Source organism: Salmo trutta, chromosome 3, assembly GCF_901001165.1.
Source record: "Salmo trutta chromosome 3, fSalTru1.1, whole genome shotgun sequence".
In the NCBI taxonomy this organism is placed as follows: Eukaryota; Metazoa; Chordata; class Actinopteri; order Salmoniformes; family Salmonidae; genus Salmo; species Salmo trutta.
The window spans coordinates 43,455,300-43,480,453 of NC_042959.1; the positions used below are offsets into that span (position 1 = coordinate 43,455,300).

Below are 25,154 nucleotides of genomic sequence, written 5' to 3' on the forward strand. Positions count from 1 at the left end.
GAAATGGTAATTACTAACACAGCCGAACAGCTGAGGGGCCCGCCAAGCTCAGCTAGCAGGACAAACCTGCAACGCAAACCAGGAGAGACTACAGACACGGAGGTAGAAAGATCAGGGAGAGAGAACAGAGAAGAAAAGAGAAAGATACGAGAGACATGGAGAGAGAGCCCATGAGGAAAACAGAGGGAGAGAAAAAAAATACAGACACAGACAGAAATACGGAGGAGAGAGAGAAACAGAGAAAGAGAAAGATACCGACGGAGAGAGAGAGCCCAGGGAGGAAAACAGAGAGTGTAGAACAAGCAAAAGGCAGATACAGATACACAAGAGGGAAGGCAAAAAAATAGCTTGTTTAAGAGTTGTGTTGTAATTGTGAAACTGTAACACACACTGTACTGTAGATTGGGGGTGTCTCCACAGTAGTGTTAGTCATTAATAAGCCTTGCTGTTTTAGAAGTGTGGCTGTCGTTGCGAGGGAGGGGAGCGTTTGTTAAAAGGGGCCACGCAGCCCCGATAATTGATTGCTTTGTAAGTGAACGTGCCTTTAACCTTTGGGAGGTCAGGCCCGGTCAGATGCCATCAGTCCCGGAGGTTTGAACCGCCTCCAGCCATTTGTCTTGTGCCGCTCCGTTGTCTGTGGAGCCGATTTGTCGAGCGTGAGATGCTTTAGGTGTTTAGATTACAGGCGGAGTGGGAGAAAAAAAAAGCCACCCCAAACAAAGGGCTCTGCTGAGATCTCCCACTGATCTGCGCGGGCAGGAAGCCAGCAACCCAGGGTGCTGAAACTGAAGGGGCCCTGCCTGAAACAGAGCCACATAGAACCACAGTGGAAGCTGAAGCACACACAGCCCAGTGTGGGCCTTGAAACCCAGCCAGCACGAAGCCTGAATGGGAGCCAATGTGAGGTTTGAACCGCTGCCAGAACGGTGACATGAGATAGAGCCAGAATGGTGCCTTGAGACTGAGCTAGAATGGCAATTTGAGACTGCAGGCTTTGGATGATGCTGCTCTTTTACACAGGGAAACTGGGGTCCCGGGTTGGAGCGGTGAATACTGGAGGCCTTTAAACCACCCTGCTACCCTCCCAGGTATTTAGAGCTGTCATTCATCATGGCTGTAGAGGCAGGCTGCACTGAGATGATTTATCATAAAGATTATCAGGGCCTCTGGCCATCCCGTCACTCAGACACGCACACACACACACACACACACACGCAGGCAAGCAGCCCACCTATAGGACACCACACAGACAAGGTCACACGCACTGCTACACCCTGACTGGTGTCTCTACAAGTCTCTACGATTTATAGATACCGCCACAACTCAGCGTGGTCTATAAAATCCAGATGAATATGGAGAATCCATGGTCTCAGGGCAGAGTCTGAGCTCTCCCTTGTCGACTTGTAAAACCAGCTCAGAGGCGGCTCTACCCTGCTAACTCTCATGGCCAGCCTGATAGATGTATTAATTATGGAGACCTTTTTCTTCTTTTTTTTTGTACATCTTCTCCAAGCCAATTACTCTGAGCTTCTGAACTGTATGTGTTTTACTACAGAGAGGCAAGGTAATTAAAGATATTTCTATGTGAGTTTTGGCAATGACCTCCAATTAGAGGCAGCTGGTTGTTGTTGTCTCTAATTGGAGGCCATATTTAGTTGTGTTTGTTTTCACTTGTGTTTGGTTTGTGCACCTTACTGGACTGTTTTTGTCGTTTGTTTATTTTGATTAAGTGTTTTCTTTAATAAAATTAAGAAGATGAGCACTTTACCCGCTGCGTTTTGGTCCCCCTTCAACGACGCTTGTGACAATAGCTCACTACAGACAAAGCTAACTCTAATATATCTACTGCTGTACATATCATTCTTAGTATATCTTGTGTAAATATCCTGTGTATATATGTATAGATTGCATTTGGATTACTGTTACAGAGCTACTTGGGTTGTTGATTGGATGCGTTCCTACATTTCTTGATTTTAACGTTTTATTTAAAACGTTAAATTGTTTTATTATTTGTGTACTTGTTTGACATTTTACTGCATTGTTAAAAGCTAGCAACATAAGTGTTTTGCTGCACCCGCTATAACATCTGCTAAACTGTTTACACGACCAATAAACTTTGATTTGATTTTGATTTGTGTGTGACACACAGCTGTGCCCAGAGGGACAGGGGAAGTGGAGCGCTGCACTTCCTGCGGGAGGGGGGGGACGGATGGGGTGAGCTCTCTCTCGGCGGGGGTGTGCAGCAGGCGTGCGGACGGGTGTCTGCACCCCCACCCCACCCCCACAGCGCCGCGGGCAAGAGGAACCCCGTGCCCTCCACCCCCGCTAATGTATAATTCATGCTAAGTAGCAATTTTTATGTTTTGCTAGAGGGAGAGAAAAATACAAGAAATTTCAAAATAAGGATGCCTGTTTTTTTCCCCAATCCAGAGTTAATTTGCGATACCACACAATTAGTCGACACAGAATCTGAGGATATATGGCTGCCCTAGAGTTGCACCAGTAATAACCAAGGGAACAAAATTCACCCAATAACTTTGTCCTGAGTGTTTCAAGTCCCAAAAAGTGCCTGATGGAGAGAGTTGCTAACAAGAGTATATGAATCTCTATATGGACTAATGAACCCCAAATGCCCCATGGTAATAAAAAAAAACTCCATATCAGACCAATGACTATGGGTATCAGACACTTTAATAAACTAAAAAGGAGAGATTCAACTATGTTTGATGCTCATGTACTACACTGTAGATGACAGATGTGTTCTAATCTATGGTATCAAGGACTAGTTACTTTGCTCAGCAAAAAAAAAAACGAAAAACACTTGGGACCTTGAACGGAATCTTCTGCCAAGTTTTTGGCACTATGCTCACTCACAAGGGTACCAGCCTTCCGAGGGACCGGGGCTTGGTGTGCATCCAACAAAAGCGTCCCCCAGAATTTCATCTTCAAACCCACTTTGAATTTGTGTTTGAATAACACTCAGGCGACAAATCAAAATATGTTGAATGCTAAGAATGATGTCACCTGCTATTGATCCTTAAAATGTTCCTAGATAAGTCTCCTTGTATAAAGGGATGTTTGCACTGTTGTTTCTTTGAGTGATAGGCCCAGTGATGGACGGTCATTTTGCTGCCCTCTCTTTCTATCTCTCTCTCTTTCTCTCTCTGAAGAGACTGTACCAGGGCCTGTGCCAAACCCATAATTTTCTCCTGCCAGATATTTCATTAAACTTTTAACTCTTTGCAAGGTAATTCACTTGACATTTCAGGAGGAGGGTTTTAGCACTACTTATTGTTGCCTCTGCAATTTACTGTCAGATGGACACTTGTCTAATAAATCTCCAAAAGCCATTTAAAGGAAACCTAAAAGGAGTGTCAAATGCTGTGAAAACCATCAATATTTCAGTCCAATAAATTGTATTGTGTGTCTTGCAATTAACATTTAAACCAACAAAGGAGGAAAGTGTTTTATGGCAAGGCCTTGCGCTGTGTAGGTCCCAGTGGCACCGATTTAATTAAGACCTCTTGTCTTAATTACTTAATAAGCCTAATTAGTAACATTTCTGGAGAGAGGTATTTGGCTGTAAGTGAGATGAAAATCGGAAGAATTGAATAAGTCCGTTTGTTATTTCATTTAAGTCCAATGTTAATCAAATCAATGTACGTGTGTGTAGTACAGCTCGGGGAGATGTTTGATCACTGTTGGATTTGTCAGGACCTCCAATCCTGCATTAAACACATACTGCTGTGAATCATGATACGTACGGATAAATAAAAAAAACTATAATCTAGACTAATAGCTCGTAAACCACATCAGAAAGAGTCTGTGCAGCAGTCGGATCAAGCCTATAATACTGCCGGTGTTTTGTCATTGTTACCTGCCATACATAGACAGATGTGTGGAGGAGAGGGGGTGAGAGGAGGGTGAGGAGTGGCGGCTCGCCGTGTCACTGCGGCGATAAGCAGGGCCGAACCCACCAATCACATGGTCTGCCGCTGGCGCATTCCTGGCCACTTAATTAGGGGTTGTTGGTACCACAGAAGGTGTCGCCAACCTTTTCACTGGGAGAACAGATGGTGTCCTTTTTCTGAGGTCCTGCCAATGCCCACTCTCCCGCGCTCCTGGGAAAATGACCTAACTCAAAGGCAGCTGCTTAGTCCAGCTTGAGTGATTCTTTAGTGACACTTCTATTGAGGACTTAGCTGTGCGTACCACTGCAGAGAGAGGGGGGAGAGACCAAGAGGACTGTATCCCTTACCAGTCATTAGTTCTGTGTTTTTACAATGTTATGATATATGGAGTTACATTAGGCTTCCGTATCAATGTTTCTTAGACACGGACTGCAGAAGGAAAGTGAGGGTCGGACCTCAAAAGTGCGTGACGAGTTCACATTCTGCATGTGGAATCACCTCCCCCCACCACAACCAGATGGTGTGAATGTCAACAGAGAATGGTCCTGTCCTGGGTAGGACTGTCTGGGGAACAAAAAGTGAAAGGGTTCCTCGACAGTTACAAAGAGGGGCCATGGAGAGACTGTGAGGGGAGGGGCCTGAGTCCTAATAGATAAAAAGAACAGGAGAGTTGTGAGAGGGCAGAACTTGCCACTGGGGAGTGAAAGGAGATGCAGAGAATCTGAGGCTGCAGATTGGTCTGGAAGGGTTCTGGAGGGGGTCAGGGTTTTACATGCCCCGTGCTGGGTGGACAGAAGATGGCCTGTCACTCATTCGTCAGCTTGACTCAGACTTGGGAACCAGAGGGTTGAATAGAACATATGGGACCATACAGCGCAGGCAGAATCACAGGGTCACGTGACTGTTTTGTTATTGGAGGCTAGGGATATCTAGTTTGCCTGCATATGGTATATCTGTTGATTTTTAAATACTTTTGCACTTTGTTTAGTTTTAATGTTACCTCTTGGGATTTTTGTTTTGCATTCATACCCTTTCGTATAAGACTTGTGAAATAAATGCAAATGGTTATACAACAGGAATAATGTTTTTTTTTTGCTGATTAATACTTTATTTCAAGAAAGGTGAAAATATATGTATATAAAGTTTGGAATAAGTGAAAATGTATGGTAAGAAAAACACATTTTACTCAGGTTTTATGTTATAGTCAGGTGATTTTTCCGATGCAGTGTATTATATCCCCCCTGTTAGTCGAGGGATCTCATCTGATGGCTGAGTGGGGAGTTTCACTGGAAATAGGCTCAGTTCAGCTGTAGCATTTTATTGGCGTGGCAGGACATAAAATATGTCATTTTCATCATGGTCTATAGTGGGTAAACCTGTTTCCTACTGCTTTTTCTATCAGATATATGTCTGAACAGTTTTATGGCTGTGGAGTTGGGGCCAACCCTGATCGATCTATTGAAGCTTGGGATTTAATAGCTGCACAGCGCCCGGTTCAGGGCAATGGGGAGGAAGGTATATTTAATCACTAAACAGGAGAAAGGTGACAGGCCCCGGTCGCTAACACTTTCTGTTTTATGAGGAGGAGCAGAAGCACGGCTCACACAGTCACACACTGTGGTGTTAGGGCATGATGGATGGAAGACAGGCCTACAATAGCACAATGGGTCTATGCTATCAATTCTTTTTTTAAGTCCTGAATTTGACTTGTCATACATCAAAGATTAAACCTGTTAGTTTAAGTTTAACTGTTTAAAAGTACTAGCGTGTAAATATTGCCCACAGTATTCAAATGAACCAAATGATCTTGTCCCAGACGACTACAGTTGTCACGTCTACGCCCACTCCCCCTCTCTGGTGCTCGACTTCGCCAGTTTATTCATTATTACACACACCTGCCACCATCGTTACGCGCACCTGCGCTTCACCTGGACTCCATCCCCTTCCTGATTACCTCCCCTATATCTGTCACTGTCACGTCCTGACCAGTAAAAGGGGTTGTTTGTTATTGTAGTTTGGTCAGGGAGTGGCAGGGGGTGTTTGTTTAGTTTGGTTGATGTTCTATGTTTTCTATTTCTATGTGGGTTTTCTAGTTTTTCTATGTCTATGGTAGTTTTGTCAATGACCTCCAATCAGAGGCAACTGTTTGTTGTTTTCTCTGATTGGAGGCCATATTTAAGTGTGTTTGTTTTCACTTGTGTTTGTGGGTGGTTGTTTCCGTGTATAGTCTGAGCACCTTACAGGACTGTTTTTCGTCGTTTGTTTTGTATGAGTATTTTTTCCTTTCTTTAATAAATAAGAAGGTGAGCAATTTAACCGCTGCGTATTGGTCCGATGATTTCACCTCTTCAGACGACAAACTTTATGACAGTCACTCCCTTTGGTTCTTTCCCCAGGCGTTATTGACTCTCATGTCTGTACACTACTCGTGTTTCTTGTTTTGTTCGATGTTCTGTTATTTGTTAAATTCACTCCCTGTACTTGCTTCCCGATTCTTAGCGTACACGTTATAAAATAAAGCCCAAAGGGAAGCAACAGAGATTTTTTTTTTTTTACTGTTGACGTCGGATCCAAGTGCCGCTGCCAAAGTAACCGGGGATGCCTCAGCTGGCTCGTCAGGCTTCCTTGCTTCTGCCGGCTCGTCAGGCTCCCATGCCCCTGCTGGCTCGTCAGGCTCCCATGCCCCTGCTGGCTCGTCAGGCTCCCATGCTTCTGCCGGATCGTCAGGCTCCCATGCCTCTGCTGGCTCGTCAGGCTCCCATGCTTCTGCCGGCTCGTCAAGCTCCCATGCCTCTGCTGGCTTGTCAGGCTCCCAAGCTTCAGCCGGCGCGTCAGGCTCCCATGCCTCTGCTGGCTTGTCAGGCTCCCAAGCCTCTGCTGGCTTGTCAGGCTCCCAAGCCTCAGCCGGCGCGACAGGCTCCAGCGCCTCAGCTGGCTCTACAGGCTCCCGCGCCTCAGCTGGCTCTACAGGTTCCCGAGCATCAGCAGAAACGACCAGCCATCCTGGTCATCTGGACAGTCCCTCCGGTCAGGGTCCTGCGGCTGGAGACGGGCGTCAGGGAGGGGGTACTATCACATCTACTCCCCCTCTCCGGTGCTCGACATCGGCAGTTTATTAATTATTACCCACACCTGCCACCATTGTTACGCGCACCTGCGCTCATGATACTCACCTGAACTCCATCACCTTCCTGATTACCTCCCCTATATCTGTCACTCCCTTTGGTTCTTTCCCCAGGTGTTATTGACTCTGTTTCATGTCTGTACGCTGCTCGTGTTTCTTGTTTTGTTCGATGTCCCGTTATTTATTGAATTCACTCCCTGTACTTGCTTCCCAATTTTTAGTGTACACGTTATAACAGTAGCATCTCTACATGGCTAATGATGAGTCGTGGCTGGTGATTCAGTGGTGGTGATAGTGTGGGATTAGATTCTGTCCATTGAGCCTGTTGTTGCTGTTTGGGGACACAGAAGGGGTTCTCTGGTCCCCCCTCAGATAGATAGACAGAGCTGAGAGAGATGTGGGGGTAGAGAGAGAGAAAGATTGTTCATTTGTTAAATACTTAATATCTTTTGCTTTGGCAACAGTAGCAACCATCCATTCATGCCAATAAAGCATTTATTGAATTGAGAGAGTGCGAGAGCGGGGAGATTGGGCAGCAAAATGACCGTCAGTCACTGGGCCTATCACTCAATGAACTGACGGAGCGCACATCCCTTTATACAAGGAGACTTATCTAGGAAAATGTAAATGATCAATAGAAGGTGACTTTGAGAGACTTTGACATTTTGTCTCACTAATGAGACCTCATAGAGAGAGAGAGGTCTCCTAACATTTATGGCACTGGGAGCTTATAGAGCACCATTCACATGTGCCATGCTCTCAGACCCCTCTTCCCCCTGCCACTGATGCCCCTTCACTTCCACTAAGCTCATGATGTGTCTAACGTTGACGTACAGCACTTTGCCCACCACCTACGCATATTAAAAGTCAGTAAGTCCTCCGGACCCCCCTGCCAGTCCTCATTCTCTGTTGTCTCTTGCAGTGACGGAAATGGTGGTGGAGAGAAAGAGGGAGAGAGAGCGGATTGACTTATAAATCAGCTCTTTCTCCCTGACTTCGCTGAGAGAGAGAGAAGGGAGAAACACGGAGCGAGAGAGAGAGAGAGAGAGAGAGAGAGGTAGAGAGAGAGGCCCGTCATCCAAACTAATGACTTTCACTTATTGCAGATTAATGATGGAGCGATGTTAATTACACTACGAGCTCTTTGTCACCCTCTGAGGTTACCACTGGAAATGTTGTGGGAGCGTTACGGCAGCGTTCGGCCTAACAACCGTGATTATTACAGCCTTCGTCTCTGGGAGAGAGGGATGGAGAGTTGGAGGATAGAGGGAAAGAGGGATGGAGAAGCAAGAGAGGGAAAGATGGATGGAGGAGAGAGACAGAGGGGGAGGGTTTGGTGTGAAGGCAGTCTGGGAGGAGAGAGTGGCGTAGGAAAGAGTGATAGATGGGTGGAGGACAAAGGTAAAGAGGAATAGAGGAGAGAGAGAGAGATGCAGAGAGATGCAGAGAGATAGAGGTGGGTGGGAATTAAGGCAGAGCTGTTTAAGGGAAAGCCATTGTGTGGCGACGGCCTGATCGTGGTGGTAAAGAGTGAATAATGGGGCTTGATTACAGTCCATGAACGGCACATCGTTCAGAATCAATCGTCGAGCACAATTACAGGAGCGCCAACAGCAGCCCTCTCTCTCCCCGGACAGAATAGGAAGTGATTGTGTCAAAGGACATCATCCTCCTGAAAATGACTTGTTGCCTCCTCGTATGGAACCATTAGAGCAGGTGCACCCACACCCACGAGTATTTCCTTATGCACTTAGGACACACACACACCTTCTAAAAAGCTTTCACAGTCACCTTAACATGCGCATTCACACACCTCACACACCGCATAACACTGCATCAATTAAAGCACATTGGAATAAAATCTACTCAGACAAAGACTGAGTGGTGACTGTACACATGGACACACAAAAGCAATATATAAGTGATATACCAGATGATACAGATGGTCCTTGTCTAACAATGTGTTTGCCCTGGTCTCAGGTATGGGTTTGGGGTTCTGGATGCAGGGCTGATGGTGCAGCAGGCCTTACAGTTCCAGGCTGTTGCCCCTCACAGGAAGTGCACACAGGAAGTCACTCTTGACCCCATCAGGCGCTGTCACAATGCTATAGCAACAATTTAAAAACATATTGGTGCAGAGGAGGGGCAGGAAAGCTAAGAATTGATATATGGGACAACAAGATGTCTATACTTTATGATGTTTTCTGTACTTTGGGATAACACAAATGAAAAGTAAAGAAATAATAAAGAAAACAAAATGATTAAAAACAGCCGGGTGAGGTATCTGGCAGCAGTTTTGTGTGTTGTTGACATTTGATTGACAGCTGTGTGGATGGTTGTGATGGGTGATTGTTTCTCTGAAGGATCCTGCCCTCTGGGGGAGAGGTCAGTGTGAACATCCAATCAGCAGGCTGCTTGGGGATAAACACCGAGGTCAACACGCTGGAGCATGTACAGGTCAGAGAGACAGGTTCACATGTTATTACCAAGACACCACTTCCTCTAACTGTGTGAGAAATAGTGAAGTGTGTGTGTGTGTGTGTGTGCGTGCGTGTGTGTCTGTGCGCGCACGCGCTTGCATTCGTTTGTGTCAGTATGTAAATTGAAAATGTTTTGTTTTTGGCTGCTTTCTCCTTTCAGAAAGCGTTGGTCAGGGCATCGCTGCAAGTGTGATTGATGGATGTGTTGCCATGGGAATGTGCTGTAAACAGGAGCAGGCTGTCAGTCTTTTAAAGCTCGGCAGCAGCTCGCTCTGCGATGTGCCATTGTCACACCAGATGTGCTGTGTGAGATGAACGGGGGCAGGTGTGTGTACACTTCATCTGTTTATTTAAGTCATTCATCTAATACTGATACTAATACTCCCCCACCGCTCTCTCTCTCTGTCTGTATCCTTCTCTCTCAAACATACACACACAATTGTCTCTCTCTCTTTCTATCACATACTCTCTTGTCTTTGTCTCCCTCTCTCTCATACCCACGTACACAGGCCAGGTGAAGGTGAGTCTCAGCAGTGTGGGTCGTGGTGACCTCTCCATAGACCTAGTGTCCCCGGCGGGCACAGTGTCTCTGCTCCTGGCCACGCGGCGCAACGATGCCTCGGCTGCCGGCCTGAGGAACTGGACCCTGATGAGCGTTCAGTCCTGGGGGGAACACCCTCACGGCGTCTGGACACTCAAGGTCAGCCGCAGTCCTTTACCGTGTTTACACCCCCAGCCAGAGAACTTTAAATTCACCTCACACAGCAAATTCACGAGTGTACATTTAACTCGGAAAGGGTTACGTTCATCACTTTGACAATGTTCATACAAATCCTTTTAATCTAGTTAAATGAACACTTTTGAGACTAACCTCATCCCAATGTCCCGTGTGTGTGTGTGTGTGTGTGTGTGTGGTGTGTGTGTGTGTGTGTAGGTCAAATGGGAATCAGGCCTTGTAAACAGTTGGAGGTTTATAGATTTTTTAAAAAGCTAGCGAGAGGAAAGGGACCTCCCCCCTCCCTACACACACACAGACAGACAGACAGACACACACACACACACACACACACACACTCACGTCTTCCTGCAGATTTACTGTCCCCTTTGTGACCAATTACTCAGGCCCAATGCTGTGGAGACACAGAGAAGACAGCAGAGCGACACACAGGCGAGTCACAGTGCTCAACACGCATTAACACTGGGAGTTGACGATGCTCGGCACAGCTTAACACACTGCTAATCAGCACACACAGCACACAACACAACTCTTGCCCTTAACTTACAGCAGCTTACTGTAAATCAGCCGACAGACAACACATACTGTTTGTATGCATACACACACACACACACACACACTCAACACGCAAAAACTTACTGTAACTCAGCACACAGACAACACACACACACACACACACTTTTACAGGTAACATGTAAACATTTACAGTAAGCATGAACACAAATATGAATACAACGCACACTTTGCACTACACACTTGGCCACAGAGAGAGGGATGCCTTAACACACAGACTAGGTGAGGATTTAACACAGCTATCTCCTGTATCAGTGTTTTACTCAAGGACAGTGGAGGGTGTGGAGGAGGCTGGAGGGGTGTTTCTGGCAGGACTGGAGATAGTCTGTATTGATTTGTCATGATGACAATTGTCAAAGAGCATGGTGGTGAAAGAGCTAGATGGAATTGAAAGAGAAAAAGGAAGGCTCCGCGCCGTGACCTTCCAGCACGCTGAAGGATATCACCGCAGGGCAGTAAACGCTGTGAGACATGGTAGACTCTCGCTCTCTTTCTCTATGAGCTCACACTCTCTCTCCTCACTCTCTCCCCCTCTTTTTTATCGTTCTCTGAGCACATTCTCTCTCTTTGAGCTCTCTCCTTTTCTGTCTCTGCTCTCTATATACTCTATACTGTGTCTCTTTTTCTGCGTTCTCTCTCTCTCTCTCTCTCTCTCTCTTTCTCTCTCGCTCTCTCTCCCTCCTTTCTCTCTCTCAACCTGCCCAGTCTCTAACCCGCCTCTGTAATAGCCCAGAGGAGGCAGAGGAAGCTGGCTGGTTTGTTTACACTAGAGTGGGAACATTAGTGTACATGAATATATCCCTGCTCAGTAGAACACTGTTGCCCTTCTGCAGTGTGAAACTGAGGCAACGTCACATAGGAAATGAAAAGTACAGTATGACAATTTAGACCCAATTGCTTTGTTTATTGTTGGTTTCTACGACAACAAAGACTAGTACCCATGCATGGAGACACGCACAGAGGCACGCATAGAGACACGCGTGCACGCACATTGATATCGAACACATATACACACACAGATGGACAAACACACACACACCCCTGCTCTACCTCCTCTGACTCACAACTGCCCCCTCTCTGCCCACTCAGCACACCACAGCCCCTGGTGCCCACACGGATGGCATGGTCGCATGGCATCATAGCACTATGGCTCGGCTTAAGAATTTTTACAGGAGAGATCCCTATTCCCAGTCGACTGAATAGAGCTGGATAGAGAACTAACTGCTGGAGTAATACAATAAGTGTTTTTAGCCTACAGCAGTGTGGCTGTCATGACTGACAGATGATGTACAGTGCCTTCAGAAAGTGTGCAGACCCCTGGAATTTTTCCACATTTTGTTATGTTACAGCCTTATTCTAAAATTGATTTCCCTTATCAATCTACACACAAAACCCCATAATGACAAAGAAATAACAGGTTTTTAGACATTTTTTGCTAATTTATAAAAATAAAAAATGTAAACTGAAATATTTAATTTACATAAATATTCAGACACTGCTCAGTACTTTGTAGAAGCACCTTTGCCCCGATTACAGCATTGAGTCTTGCTAGGTATGACGCTACAAGCTTGGCACACCTGTATTTGGGGAGTTTCTACCATTTTTCTCTGCAGATCCTCTCAAGCTCTGTCAGGTTGGATGGGGAGCATTGCTGCACAGCTATTGTCAGGTCTCTCCAAAGATGTTTTATCGGGATCAAGTGCAGGCTCTGGCTGGGCCACTCAAGGACATTCAGAGACTTGTCCCGAAGCCACTCCTGCGTTGTCTTGGCTGTTTGCTTAGGGTCGTTGTCCTGTTGGAAGATGAACCTTTGCCTCAGTCTGAGGTCCTGAGCACTCTGGAGCAGGTTTTCATCTCCCAGTCCCTACTGCTGAAAAATATCCCCACAACATGATGCTGCCACCACCATGTTTCACCGTAGGGATGGTGCCAGGTTTACTCAGGTTGTCTCGGAGCTTTACGGACAATTCCTTCGACCTCATGGCTTGGTTTTTGCTCAGACATGCACTGTCAGCTGTGGGACCTTATATAGACAGGTGTGTGCCTTTCCAAATCATGTCCAATCAATTGAATAGTTTTATTTTATTTAACTAGGCAATTTACCACAGGTGGACTCCAATCCAGACATCTTTATATAATTTTTTTTATAAATATGCTAAAATGCCTAAAAAACCTGTTTTCGCTTTGTCATTATGGGGTATTGTGTGTAGATTGATGAGGAAAACAATACATTTCATCCATTTTATAATAAGGCTGTAACGTAACAAAATGTGGAAAAGTCAAAGGGTCTGAATACTTTCCGAAGGCTCTGTACAATCTAATACAATCTCAGGTGGCACATCTGAATTCCCTCCTTCTATGCCCCCAAAAGAACCCAGAGAATTCCCACATAAACACACATGGCATACAAACCGTTATAAAGCAGATACATGTACTGCAAAATACATTCAAATACACATTCATTCTCACAAGCACACAAACACTCACTCTGGCCCAAGGTGGATTTCTAAAGGTGCATGCATTTGCATGCATTTGCATGTATAATTAGTTTGGGGAGATCAAGCGATCCAACCGCCCCTTTGTGGTTATTTATTTTTCTTTTTTGGGGGGAGCGGCCCTCCATGTGAATATCGCCCACTGGCACCGCATCGCAGATGGTCGGGCTGAGGAGGTACCACTGAGTGAGTGTATATGTGCTTGCACTTGCGTGTGTATTTGTGTGTATGCATTTGTGGCGTGTGTGTGTGTGGGGGGGGGGGGGGGGGCTCCCAGCGTGCTGAGCGGCCACCGTGGCCCTGTTGTGGATGATTTATGCATTAGAGGGAGCAGAGAGAAGCTTGGGTTCAGCCAGAACCTCCAGTCTCACACACTGCTGGTCCCCCGTTACTTTACATATGTAAGCCCAGCAAGACTTCTGCTGGCATCCTCCCCAGCACTCTCTCTCTCCCCACTCTCCCTCTCTCGGTCTCTATCTCTTTTACTCAATCACACACTTTCTCTGTATATATATGTATATTTCTTTCTTTCTGTCTGTCTTACTCTTTCTCTTTTTTCACACCCTGTCTTTCACACACACGCGGTTCTTCTTCTTGTCTTTTTAGTCTTTCCTACCCTGTCTTTCTCTTGATCTCCAGCAATCAACTGCTTCTTGGTCTATCTATCACTTATGATCTCTGATGCTTCATCTCTAATCTCCTTGTCTCTATGTACCCTATACCTCTCTATATCTTTAATCTCCCCCCACTCCGACCTGAGTTAAGTACAGGTAAATGGAATATAATACCCCTTTTATGCACTTTTCTCTCTGTGTATTCGGACCTTGAACTTAAGCATGAGAATAGTGTGCTATTCACCTGCTATTCGTTTTGGGTGGAGATGGAATAAATGAAGGTGTGGCGGCAGTGTGTCTACAGATAGGCATATTCTGACCTTGACTTAATTCGCTAATATTCCACCACCTTTACGCGCAAGGAAACCTTGAAAAAGGTCTAGCGAACCTATCGGTTCCAAGTGGAAAGAGCATCTACTTTATTTTTTCCGATAGAAATATCACCATTCTCCATGCACTGTAATTTACAATTTGAAAAGAGCTATTGATAAGAACTAGGTAAATGAGTAATCCATTTGGATAAGGGAATTGTATATTACAATTGTTTCAAATATATTTTACCTTATAATCGCTGGAGACAAATGTGAAATCAGTCATATGCAGCAAACTGAAGCATATCAACATATCAACTTTCCCACGTAAAGTTTATGAAATGCTGTTATCATGTTAAATATTATCCACAATCAGTATCAACCTTCAGTAGGCCTAATAAGAACACATATTCAACTGCCAATTTACTGTTAGTTCCCTTTAGCTGGTATAGCCTACATTATCATTCCATTTAATTACATTTAGTTTACCTGTCACGACTTTCTTGTTCGGGCGGCGCTCGGCGGTCGACATCGCCGGTCTTCTAGCCATCGCCGATCCACTTTTCATTTTCCATTGGTTTTGTCTATGTTTCCCACACACCTGGTTTTCATTTCCCAATTACTGGTCATGTATTTAACCCTCTGTTTCCCCCATGTCTTTGTGTGTGTTTGTTTATTGTTAGGGTCGGTACGTTTCCGGCTGGTTTGTTCCGGGTGCTGTGTTCACCCGCGTTGTATGGCAACCATTATTGTTCGCACATTGGTTTTGTTACTTTGTGCTATTTTCTCTAGTAAAGTGCGTTGTTCACTCATCTCTGCTCTCCTGCGCCTGACTTCATGCACCAGCTACACCCACCACCTGACATTACCTGCATTTGCTTCCTCTGCACAAGCCTTCACGGACATGTGGTTGTTGCTGAGGATCATTAGTAACAGTTAATAATATAAAAAAAGACATGTAAGCTAATTTAATCTAATCGTTATGGAGCAAAGCGCAGACCAAGCCATAACAGTTGGAACCCGACACAATGGTCAATGCTTGGCTGTGTCATCATATAGTTTCATGGTTACTGCCGGCAATAAACGAGGGTATAGCCTACTATTGCACACTATTCTCCCTATTATAATTCTATGTACACTAATCTTCCAACATTACCTTGGGTTAAAGAACTGAATGTGACAACATTCAGAATGAATCAAACCACTGTTTTCTTTCTTTCCTGCATTAAGGCTCGTCAAACCTGTTTTTTATGATTCATAAATACTTTCCTAACCAAATATGCATATAGTTAGATGGCTTTCTTTCATTGATGCCTAATATTCTGAACCCGTTCTCTTGATATATTCTATTGAGTCTGTCGACAAAACTCTAACTAAAAGGTACACCGTATTTAAAGGGATGGCTTAAGATACACATTTTGTTACGTTAAAGCCTTATACTTAAACGGATCAAGTTAATTGTTTTCCTCATCAATCTACAAACAATTCCCCATAATGACAAAGCAAAAACAGGTTTTTAGATATTCTTGCACATTTATTCAAAATAATAAACTGAAATACCTTATTTATATAAGTAATCAGACCCTTTGCTATGAGACTCTAAATTGAGCTCAGGTGCATCCTGTTTCCATTGATCATCCTTGAGATGTTTCTACAACTTGATTGGTGTCCACCTGTGGTAAATTAAATTGATTGGACATGATTTGGAAGGGCACACACCTGCCTATATAAGGTCCCACAGTTGACAGTGCATGTCAGAGCAAAAACAAAGCCATGAGGTCGAAGGAATTGTCCGTAGAGCTCCGAGACAGGATTGTGTCGAGGCACAGATGTGAGGAAGGGTACCAAAACATTTCTGGAGCATTGAAGGTCCCTAAGAATACAGAGGCCTCAATCGTTCTTAAAAGGAACACTTTTGGAACCACCAAGAGTCTTAGAGTTGGCCGCCCAGCCAAAAATAAGCAATCAGGGGAGAAGGGCCTTGGTCAGGGAGGTGACCAAGAACCCAATGGTCACTCTTACAGAGCTCCAGAATTCCTATGTGGAGATGGGAGAACCTTCCAGAAGGACAACCATCTCTACAGCATTCCACCAATCAGGCCTTTGTGGTAGAGTGGCCAGACGGAAGCCCCTCCTCAGTAAAAGGCACAAGACAGCCCACGTGGAGTTTGCCAAAAGGCACCTAAAGGACTCTCAGACCATGAGAAACAAGATTGGCCTGATGAAATCAAGATTGAACTCTTTGGCCTGAATGCCAAGCATCACGTCTGGAGGAAAACTTGCACCATCCCTACGTTGAAGCATGGTGATGGCAGCATCATGCTGTGGGGATGTTTTTCAGCGGCAGGGACTGGGAGACTAGTCAGGATCAAGGGAAAGAAGAACGGAGCAATGTAGTGAGAGATCCTTGATGAAAACCGGCTCGGGACTCGGGTGGAGGTTCACCTTCCAACAGGACAACGACCCTAAGCGCACAGCCAAGACAACGCAGGAGTGGCTTCGGGAAAAGTCTCTGAATGTCCTTGAGTGGCCCAGCCAGAGCCTGGACTTGAACCCAATAAAACATCTCTGGAGAAACCTGAAAATAGCTATGCAGCATGAGAAAATCCAGCGGTTCAATTAAATTTATTCAGAGTGGAAGGGAACCACGCTTGCAAAGCCCATTACGCACCCTCATGCGTAAGTCTGAATACCAACTACTGAGAAGTGTGTAGGAAAGGCGTGTGTAGGAAAGGCGTGTGTAGGAAAGGCGTGTAAGAAAGGCGGGAAATCTGGACCTAGGTGGCCTAGGCGCCTTTGTATCTTATAATGTAGCTGTTTCTCACTCTGTTTTGTCTCCAAGTATTAGTCAGTTATATTGCCTCTCACTTTCCTTTTTTATCTCTTACATATACAACTCGACGTGCAATTTCACATAATATTTATTTTTTAAATACACAAATACTAGTCCCATAACATTTGTACAGACAACAGGGGATTATGACATTTGATATTTAAAGCAAATCCAACAAAGAATCTCTTGTTAGACACAGACAGACAAACAAACAAACCAATCAGATATACTGATCATCACCTATAAATCATCAATCATAGTTCCATATACATACGATCTATGATTGTGATGTTATAGTATGTTTTCGCATAAAGTCACACATGAAGTGCCCTGTCAGGGAAATAAAAGTGAATTGAATAGAATTTTATTTAATTAAAATTGAAATGTAATTGAATTGATTGGAATTTGGGTTTCCATTTCACCTGTGAGACTATTGGTGTCAGAAAGCGATCCGGCTATACATTAGAGCATGGTCTCCTCTCTCTCCTTTCAGCCATGGACGGCCGGCTATCGACCCACCTGTGGCATCACACTGTTTGTTTACCAACAACAAATCAATGCGGTGCTCAGCTGGGGGCTGCTAGGAAGGGTCTCTGTTCCCCTCACATACTCACTCAACAAACACACACACACCGTCAACACACAAAAACACGGCCAGTGTGGTCAATGCCACACAAATTGACTGGGCTATACTGTGTTGGACTGTTTGTGAGTGTTTGACTTATTGTTGCCTTAGGGCCTAGTACCTGACAATACATGTGTATCTATACACACATTGACAGAGTGTTACGGTGTAAATAGGTCTATTAAGATTAGATTAAAGGAATTCTGTAAAGACATCAAACTAAATGCTGTAAAGAAATGCTGTGTATATATACTGAACGAAAATATAAACACAACATGTAAAGAGTTGATCCCATGTTTAATGAGCCAAAATAAAAGATCCCCAATTTTTTCCAGAAGCACAATAAACGTATTTCTCTAAAATGTTGAGCACAAATTTGTTTACATTCCTGTAAGTGAGTATTTCTCCTTTACCAAGATAATCCATCCACCTGACAGGTGTGGCATATCAAGAAGCTGATTAAGCAGCATAATCATTACACAGGTGCACCTTGTGCTAGGGACAATAAAAGGCCACTCTAAAATCTGAAAAACTAATTCTGATTGGCTGGGCCTGGCTCACCAAAGTGGGTGGGCCTATGCCCTCCCAGGCCCACCCATGGTTGGGCCCCTGACCAGTCCTGTAAAATCCATAGATTAGGGCCTAATTTATTTATTTCAGTTGGCTGATTTCCTTCAATGAACTGTAACTCTGTAAAGTCTTTGAAATTGTTGCATGTTATATTTTTGTTCAGTATATATGATGTATTAACTAAGTGTTTCTGTGTGTAAAGTGTTGATATTAGTTAGACTGTATACGGTCAGGGTGTATATGTAACAGTGCTGTGTCCCGGACCCCCAGGTGACAAACAAGGGGACAGTGGGCCGCTGTGTAAGGGTTAGCTCAGAGGAGGCAGCGGGAGCCCTCCTCAGTGTCACGCTTCTCCTCTACGGCACCTACAACCCACAGAGCAGCCTACACGGTACGAGGCATCTGTGTGTGTGTTTGTGTATGTGTGTGCGTCATTCTGTCTGTCTGTCCGTCCGCCTGTTTTTCTGTTCGTGCGTCCGTCCGTCTGTCCACTCTCTATCACCCATCATGAAAGTCTCTCTCCTCATACCATCTGTGAGTCCACTCCCATTTCCCCACTGCTGTACAGTAACTGTTGTGAAGTCAGTTCTACAGTATGTCTCTCTCCCTCTTATCCGTCTCTTCAACCTCTCCCCTCCTCTCCTCCCCTCTGTGATAACTGCAGTCATTTCTCTTGGCCGCTGCGGTAGGTGGTGACCAGGGGAAGTCTGATGTGTAATTACTTAGTGACCCCGGTTGACCCCTGGTGCCCCCCTCCTCAGTGTGTATCAACTCCTGGTGCCCTCACACACACACATACAGTTGAAGTCAGAAGTTTACATGCACCTTAGCCAAATACATTTAAACTCAGTTTTTCACATTTCTTGACATTTAATCCTAGTAAACATTTCATGTCTTAGGTCAGTTAGGATCACCACTTCATTTTAAGAATGTAAAATGTCAGAATAATAGTAGAGAGAATGATTTATTTCAGCTTTTATTTCTTTCATCACACTCCCAGTGGGTCAGAAGTTTACACTGCTGTTGTTCTGGGATTGATTTGCACTTTTCACACCAAAGTACGTTCATCTCTAGGAGACAGAGCGGTCTCCTTCCTGAGCGGTATGACGGCTGTGTGGTCCCATGGTGTTTATACTTGCGTACTATTGTTTGTACAGATGAACGTGTTACCTTCAGGCGTTTGGAAATTGCTCCCAAGGATGAACCAGACTTGTGGAGGACTACAAAGGTCTTGGCTGATTTATTTTGATTTCCTCATGATGTCAAGCAAAGAGGCACTGAGTTTGAAGGTAGGCCTTGAAATACATCCACAGGTACACCTCCAATTGACTCCAATGATGTCAATTAGCCTATCAGAAGCTTCTAAACCCATGACATCATTTTCTGGAATTTTCCAAGCTGTTTAAAGGCACAGTCAACTTAGTGTATGTAAACTTGTGATACAGTGAATTATAAGTGAAATAATCTGTCTGTAAACAATTGTTGGAAAAATGACTTGTGTCATGCACAAAGTAGATGTCTTAACCGACTTGCCAAAACTATAGTTTGTTAACAAGAAATTTGTGGAGTGGTTGAAAAACGAGTTTTAATGACTCCAACCTAAGTGTATGTAAACTTCTGACTTCAACTGTTCATACACACACACATACAGACACACACATACACACACACGCACACATACAGGCACACATACACAAATTCACACATACACACACACCAGGCCGTTCAGGCCAGGGGCCGTGTTTAAGAGGTAGGAGCTGGTGCTGTGACAGAGACACGTAAGCCGTTTCATAGCCACCTCCTCTTTTGTTCCCACTCTTTCTCTTCCTCCCTCCCTCCCTCCTCACTCTCTCTATCCATCTCTTCATTCCTGGATCTAGCTGTAGTTCATGCTGTTAGTCCATCTGCTGTCCGTGAGAAGGCACACTTTGAACTGGGAACGCAAACACAACAAGCTCTCAGTCTCACTGCATATGTAGACATTTATCCACGTTTCTCAAAACGTCAAATTTCCTAGTTGCTCCAAACATCAAATTTAGAAGGTTAAGGGTTAAGGTTTTTGATAGGGTTAGAACATTACGTTTAGGCAGTCATTTTGATGGTAAGGTAAGGGTTAAGGTTGGGGATAAGATTAAAACAAAACAATTAAAAACGAGTGTCTAGCAATGGGATCAAACACGCAACCTTCAAATCCAGTCATGGGATTATGCCCATCCGCTACCCTCATTCACAATACCCTAGCAAAACCCAAGCCTCCTTGATGATAATAGCGCTCACTGATGCCCCTAGTGGCTGATTTTGAAGGTATTTCCTGACGTCCCCAGGACATGAATAGACCTCCAATTTCGAAGTCACTCTTGAGCGATCTGCCTGATCAAACACGTGCAAACTGAAAACACACCTTTATGAACACATACATAAAAACATACACACACAAACACACAAAAGCACAGATACTCACAAAATATACACACATCTCTATCCAATTCCATCACCAAGGATATCATAGAATTGTACATTTGCAGTGAATTTGAGGGCTTTCCAAGTGTGACTCGAAACTGCAACCCTGTGCCTGTCAGTCCAACAGCTAACCTCTTGATGTTAAAGACGCTACAATAGGCCATCATTACAGCCATCATTAGGTATAGTTAACTATTAGTCAGTGCCACTCAATATAGCCATACTTCGTGTGTGTGTGTGTGTGTGTGTGTGTGTGTGTGTGTGTGTGTGTGTGTGTGTGTGTGTGTGTGTTCCCTCTGTACAGTATGCTGCTGCATTAAGACAACAGGTATGTTGCTGCGTACTTCCATGCGTAGGATGAAACCAGCTAGATGCTGTCTTTGTGATTTTGCTGTCTGGGTGTTTCTGCGTGTGTTTCACTCTCACTGCGTGCTTGTTGTGTGTTGTAAGTGAAAGTAAATTGCTGTGATTATGTGGCAGTAATTGAACAGGGACGGTGTGTTTAATTGAGTTGTTTGTCCCTGATGTTCCTCTATAGTAGCAGCTCTGCGCTAGTGACAAGTGTGCTGTGCTGTGTGTGTGTGTGTGTGTGTGTGTGTGTGTGTGTGTGTGTGTGGGAGATGCTTTACTGTTTGTTGATTTACTGCATTTTTAAGCTGTTTAAATATGTTTGTGTTGTTCTTTTTGTACAATAGGCTACTGTATGTGTTTTGTTGTGTCTGTAAGGCTTTAGGCCGTTATGTTATTCTTGGTTGGGTGTGTGAGTGTTTGTGTGCGTGTGCGTGCGCGTGCGTGTGCGTATGTGCCCGTGCATACACATGCATGTGTGTGTATTTGTATAGGCACTGGCTCTCTATCTGATATGCCTCCTGGGTTCTCTCACCCAAATCAAATGGTAGGAAACATCAATTTCACCACTCTCCCCTCTCTTCTTATCTACTCCTCCCCTGTCTCTCAAGGCTCTTCTATCCTTCTCCCCCTCCTCTTCTAGTCTGCCTTCCTCTTCTCCTCCCCTCTAGCTCCTCTCCTCCTGTCTCCGTCTCTCTTCTCCTCCTCCCCCTCTCCTCTCCCTGCTCTCTCTGTCTCTGTGGAGTTGTGATTACCCTCCTCCCCTGAACAGTGGTGATCTGAGCATCCATAGGTGAGTGTGTGTGTGCGCTGCATCAGGCGTGTGTCTGTCTGTCTGCGTGCGCGCTTGTCTGTGCGCATTTGTGTGAATGTGTGCGTGCGTGCGTGCGTGTGAGCAATGGTGATCTGAGCATCCTGGCGCTGGGCATTGTGCAGAGCGATTCATGGGCCACGTCTCCAGATGAATGCCCCCATTCACAATTACACCCTCTCCATTAGACGCTGCCTCCGCTGTGTCGGAACGCCTTGTTGTCTTCTTTTTTCCCCATAAAAAAAAGCAATTAAATCTGGACAAAACAAGCCAGGATGGAACGGTGTACCTGAGAACAGCAAGGGCCGAATCTTTAACTGTCGCATTTGTATACATACAGACAATCAGTCTCATACCCTGTACCCTTTAGTCATACACATGTATGCATAATATACGTTCTTGTACATATGTATGTTTGTGTGTCTATTTTATAGGCACGCACACAAACATACACTCTCTCTCTCTCTCTCACTCACGCACAAAGCGCGTATGCATGCACTCACACACACATATAAACACACATACAACATAATGATTTTTCGCTCTCTTAGAGCCCCTGCAGAGTTTTTTTGTCCATGGGGGCATACCACCCTGTCCCTCGGGCGGGGCTGTACGTTCGGGACAGGGACCCACCTCAAGACCTGATCCAGTGGGCCTTTGAGCTAGAGAGAGACAGGAAGGTGGGCACTGATGACATCCCCGTCCCGCGCCAACGCACGGTATACTGCACACGCACGCACACATACACACACACACACACACACTGGCACATACACACAATCACTCTCGCGCACACACACGTACACATTACACACAGTGATTTACTATTACAATAAATCACTGGCACCGCCTAATTTCCTATGGATTTCAATTTCCCCTGGACAAATCTGCATTGATCAACTTCAGGTGTAAGGATGTGCCAGACGTTGCTCACGTTGACAGAGTGACAAATTGCTTTCAAGCAACTGCGCGCGTGTACGTGTGTGTGTGGAGTAGTGTCACCTCACTTTGAATGTTGTTTTGTGTGTTGGTGGTTCATGATTACCATCATTTACAATATAAACAATATAGTTTGAGGCCACTGCACTTTTTATTATTCAATGGAAATTCAAAGGCAATGTACTTGAAAGGGGATACCTAGTCAGTTGCACAACTGAACGCATTCAACTCAACCCCTCTGAATCAGAGAGGTGCGGGGGGCTGCCTTAATCGATGTCATCAGCACCCAGGGAGCAGTTGTTGTTGGGGGTTAACTGCCTTGCTCAAGGGCCCTTGCCTGCTCAGGGATTCAAACCAGCAACTTTTCGGTTACTGGCCCAATGCTTTACCGAGTGTCTTTCATGCCTTTCTGTAGGTAGCCAGTCACAATGGGAGACAACCTTAGGTTTCCATTAGTGAAGTATGTTTCAGTCTGAACTGTCAGTCAGTGTAGATGGCCCACGTTGTCTATCTGTGTTCCAGATTAGTTGTGTCAGTGTTCGGCTACGTTGTGGGCCTGTTCACTTGGGAAGACAATGTCTTTCCTGGGGTTGTTCCCCCCCAGAGGCTGATCTGAATGGATTGCAGAGGCGTGGAGGAGAAATAAATTGGAGAAAATAATAAATCGATGCTTGACGGAGAGTAAACAGACCTTTTAACCCCCAGCCCAAACGCTAGCGCTGAGGTTTTCTCCTTGGGCTGTATTGGATTGGTATGCGGAGCTGAGGAGAGGGGGCTCAGAAAAAGACTTGGCCTACAAATGATGTCCTTTGTTTGATCCATTAGGGAGGGGACCTCTACTGTCCCAGGGTGACAGTGGGGGAGGGACGGTTCTAAGAAACATCTCTGTCAGCTTCCTGTAACGGCCCTTCTTCTTTGGACAGAGAGAGAGATACCAAGCTAAGACTGCTGTAGGTTTCATGCATTGGGGAAATTAGTGTGAGGGGAGTAAAGTGAGGGGGGAAAAGTATTTGAACCCCTGATGATGTTGTACGTTTGCCCACTGACAAAGAAAATATCAGTATATCATTTTAATGGTAGGTTTATTTGAACAGTGAGAGACAGAATAACAACAAAAAAATCCAGAAAAACGCATGTCAAAAATGTTATTAATTGATTTGCATTTTAATGAGGGAAATAAGTATTTGACCCCTTCTCAATCAGAAAGATTTCTGGCTCCTAGGTGTCTTTTATACAGGTAATGAGCTGAGATTAGGAGCACACTCTTAAAGGGAGTGCTCCTAATCTCAGTTTGTTACCTGTATAAAAGACACCTGTCCACAGAAGCAATCAATCAATCAGATTCCAAACTCTCCACCATGGCCAAGACCAAAGAGCTCTCCAAGGATGTCAGGGACAAGATTGTAGACCTACACAAGGCTGGAATGGGCTACAAGTCCATCGTCAAGCAGCTTGGTGAGAAGGTGACAACAGTTGGTGCGATTATTCGTAAATGGAAGAAACACAAAAGAACTGTCAATATCCCTCGGCCTGGGGCTCCATGCAAGATCTCACCTCGTGGAGTTGCAATGATCATGAGAACGGTGAGGAATCAGCCCAGAACTACACGGGAGGATCTTGTCAATGATCTCAAGGCAGCTGGGACCATAGTCGCCAAGAAAACAATTAGTAACACACTACGCCGTGAAGGACTGAAATCCTGCAGCGCCCGCAAGGTCCCCCTGCTCAAGAAAGCACATATACATGCCCGTCTGAGGTTTGCCAATGAACATCTGAATGATTCAGAGGACAACTGGGTGAAAGTGTTGTGGTCAGATGAGACCAAAATGGAGCTCTTTGGCATCAACTCAACTCGCGAGGTGGAAACATTATGCTTTGGGGGTGTTTTTCTGCTAAGGGGACAGGACAACTTCACCGCATCAAAGGGACGATGGATGGGGCCATGTACCGTCAAATCTTGGGTGAGAACCTCCTTCCCTCAGCCAGGGCATTGAAAATGGGTGGTGGATGGGTATTCCAGCATGACAATGACCCAAAACACACGGCCAAGGCAACAAAGGAGTGGCTCAAGAAGAAGCACATTAAGGTCCTGGAGTGGCCTAGCCAGTCTCCAGACCTTAATCCCATAGAAAATCTGTGGAGGGAGCTGAAGGTTCGAGTTGCCAAACATCAGCCTCGAAACCTTGATGACTTGGAGAAGATCTGCAAAGAGGAGTGGGACAAAATCCCTCCTGAGATGTGTGCAAACCTGGTGGCCAACTACAAGAAACGTCTGACCTCTGTGATTGCCAACAAGGGTTTTGCCACCAAGTACTTAGTCATGT

The 25,154-nt window shown here is 45.0% G+C and overlaps 1 protein-coding gene across 5 annotated transcripts in view; it reads left to right on the plus strand.

Moving 5' to 3' along the window:
- The window catches only part of LOC115175678 (endoprotease bli), a 54,151-nt gene that overhangs the window by 23,738 nt on the left and 5,259 nt on the right, over window positions 1-25,154 (plus strand). Inside the window, exons 4-8 of one of the 5 annotated variants that reach the window (XM_029735124.1) lie at window positions 9,399-9,492; window positions 9,676-9,840; window positions 10,025-10,215; window positions 18,543-18,663; window positions 19,430-19,455. The exons of 1 other annotated variant lie outside the window; for it this stretch is intronic. In XM_029735124.1, coding sequence (XP_029590984.1) covers window positions 9,399-9,492; window positions 9,676-9,708 — 127 coding nt within the window. In that variant the 3' untranslated portion in view covers window positions 9,709-9,840; window positions 10,025-10,215; window positions 18,543-18,663; window positions 19,430-19,455. Of the gene's footprint in view, window positions 1-9,015; window positions 9,263-9,398; window positions 9,493-9,675; window positions 9,841-10,024; window positions 10,216-10,449; window positions 11,048-18,542; window positions 18,664-19,429; window positions 19,456-25,154 lie in introns of those variants that run through there. 3 more of the 5 variants (XR_003872085.1, XM_029735134.1, XM_029735117.1) reach the window with 3 other exon arrangements.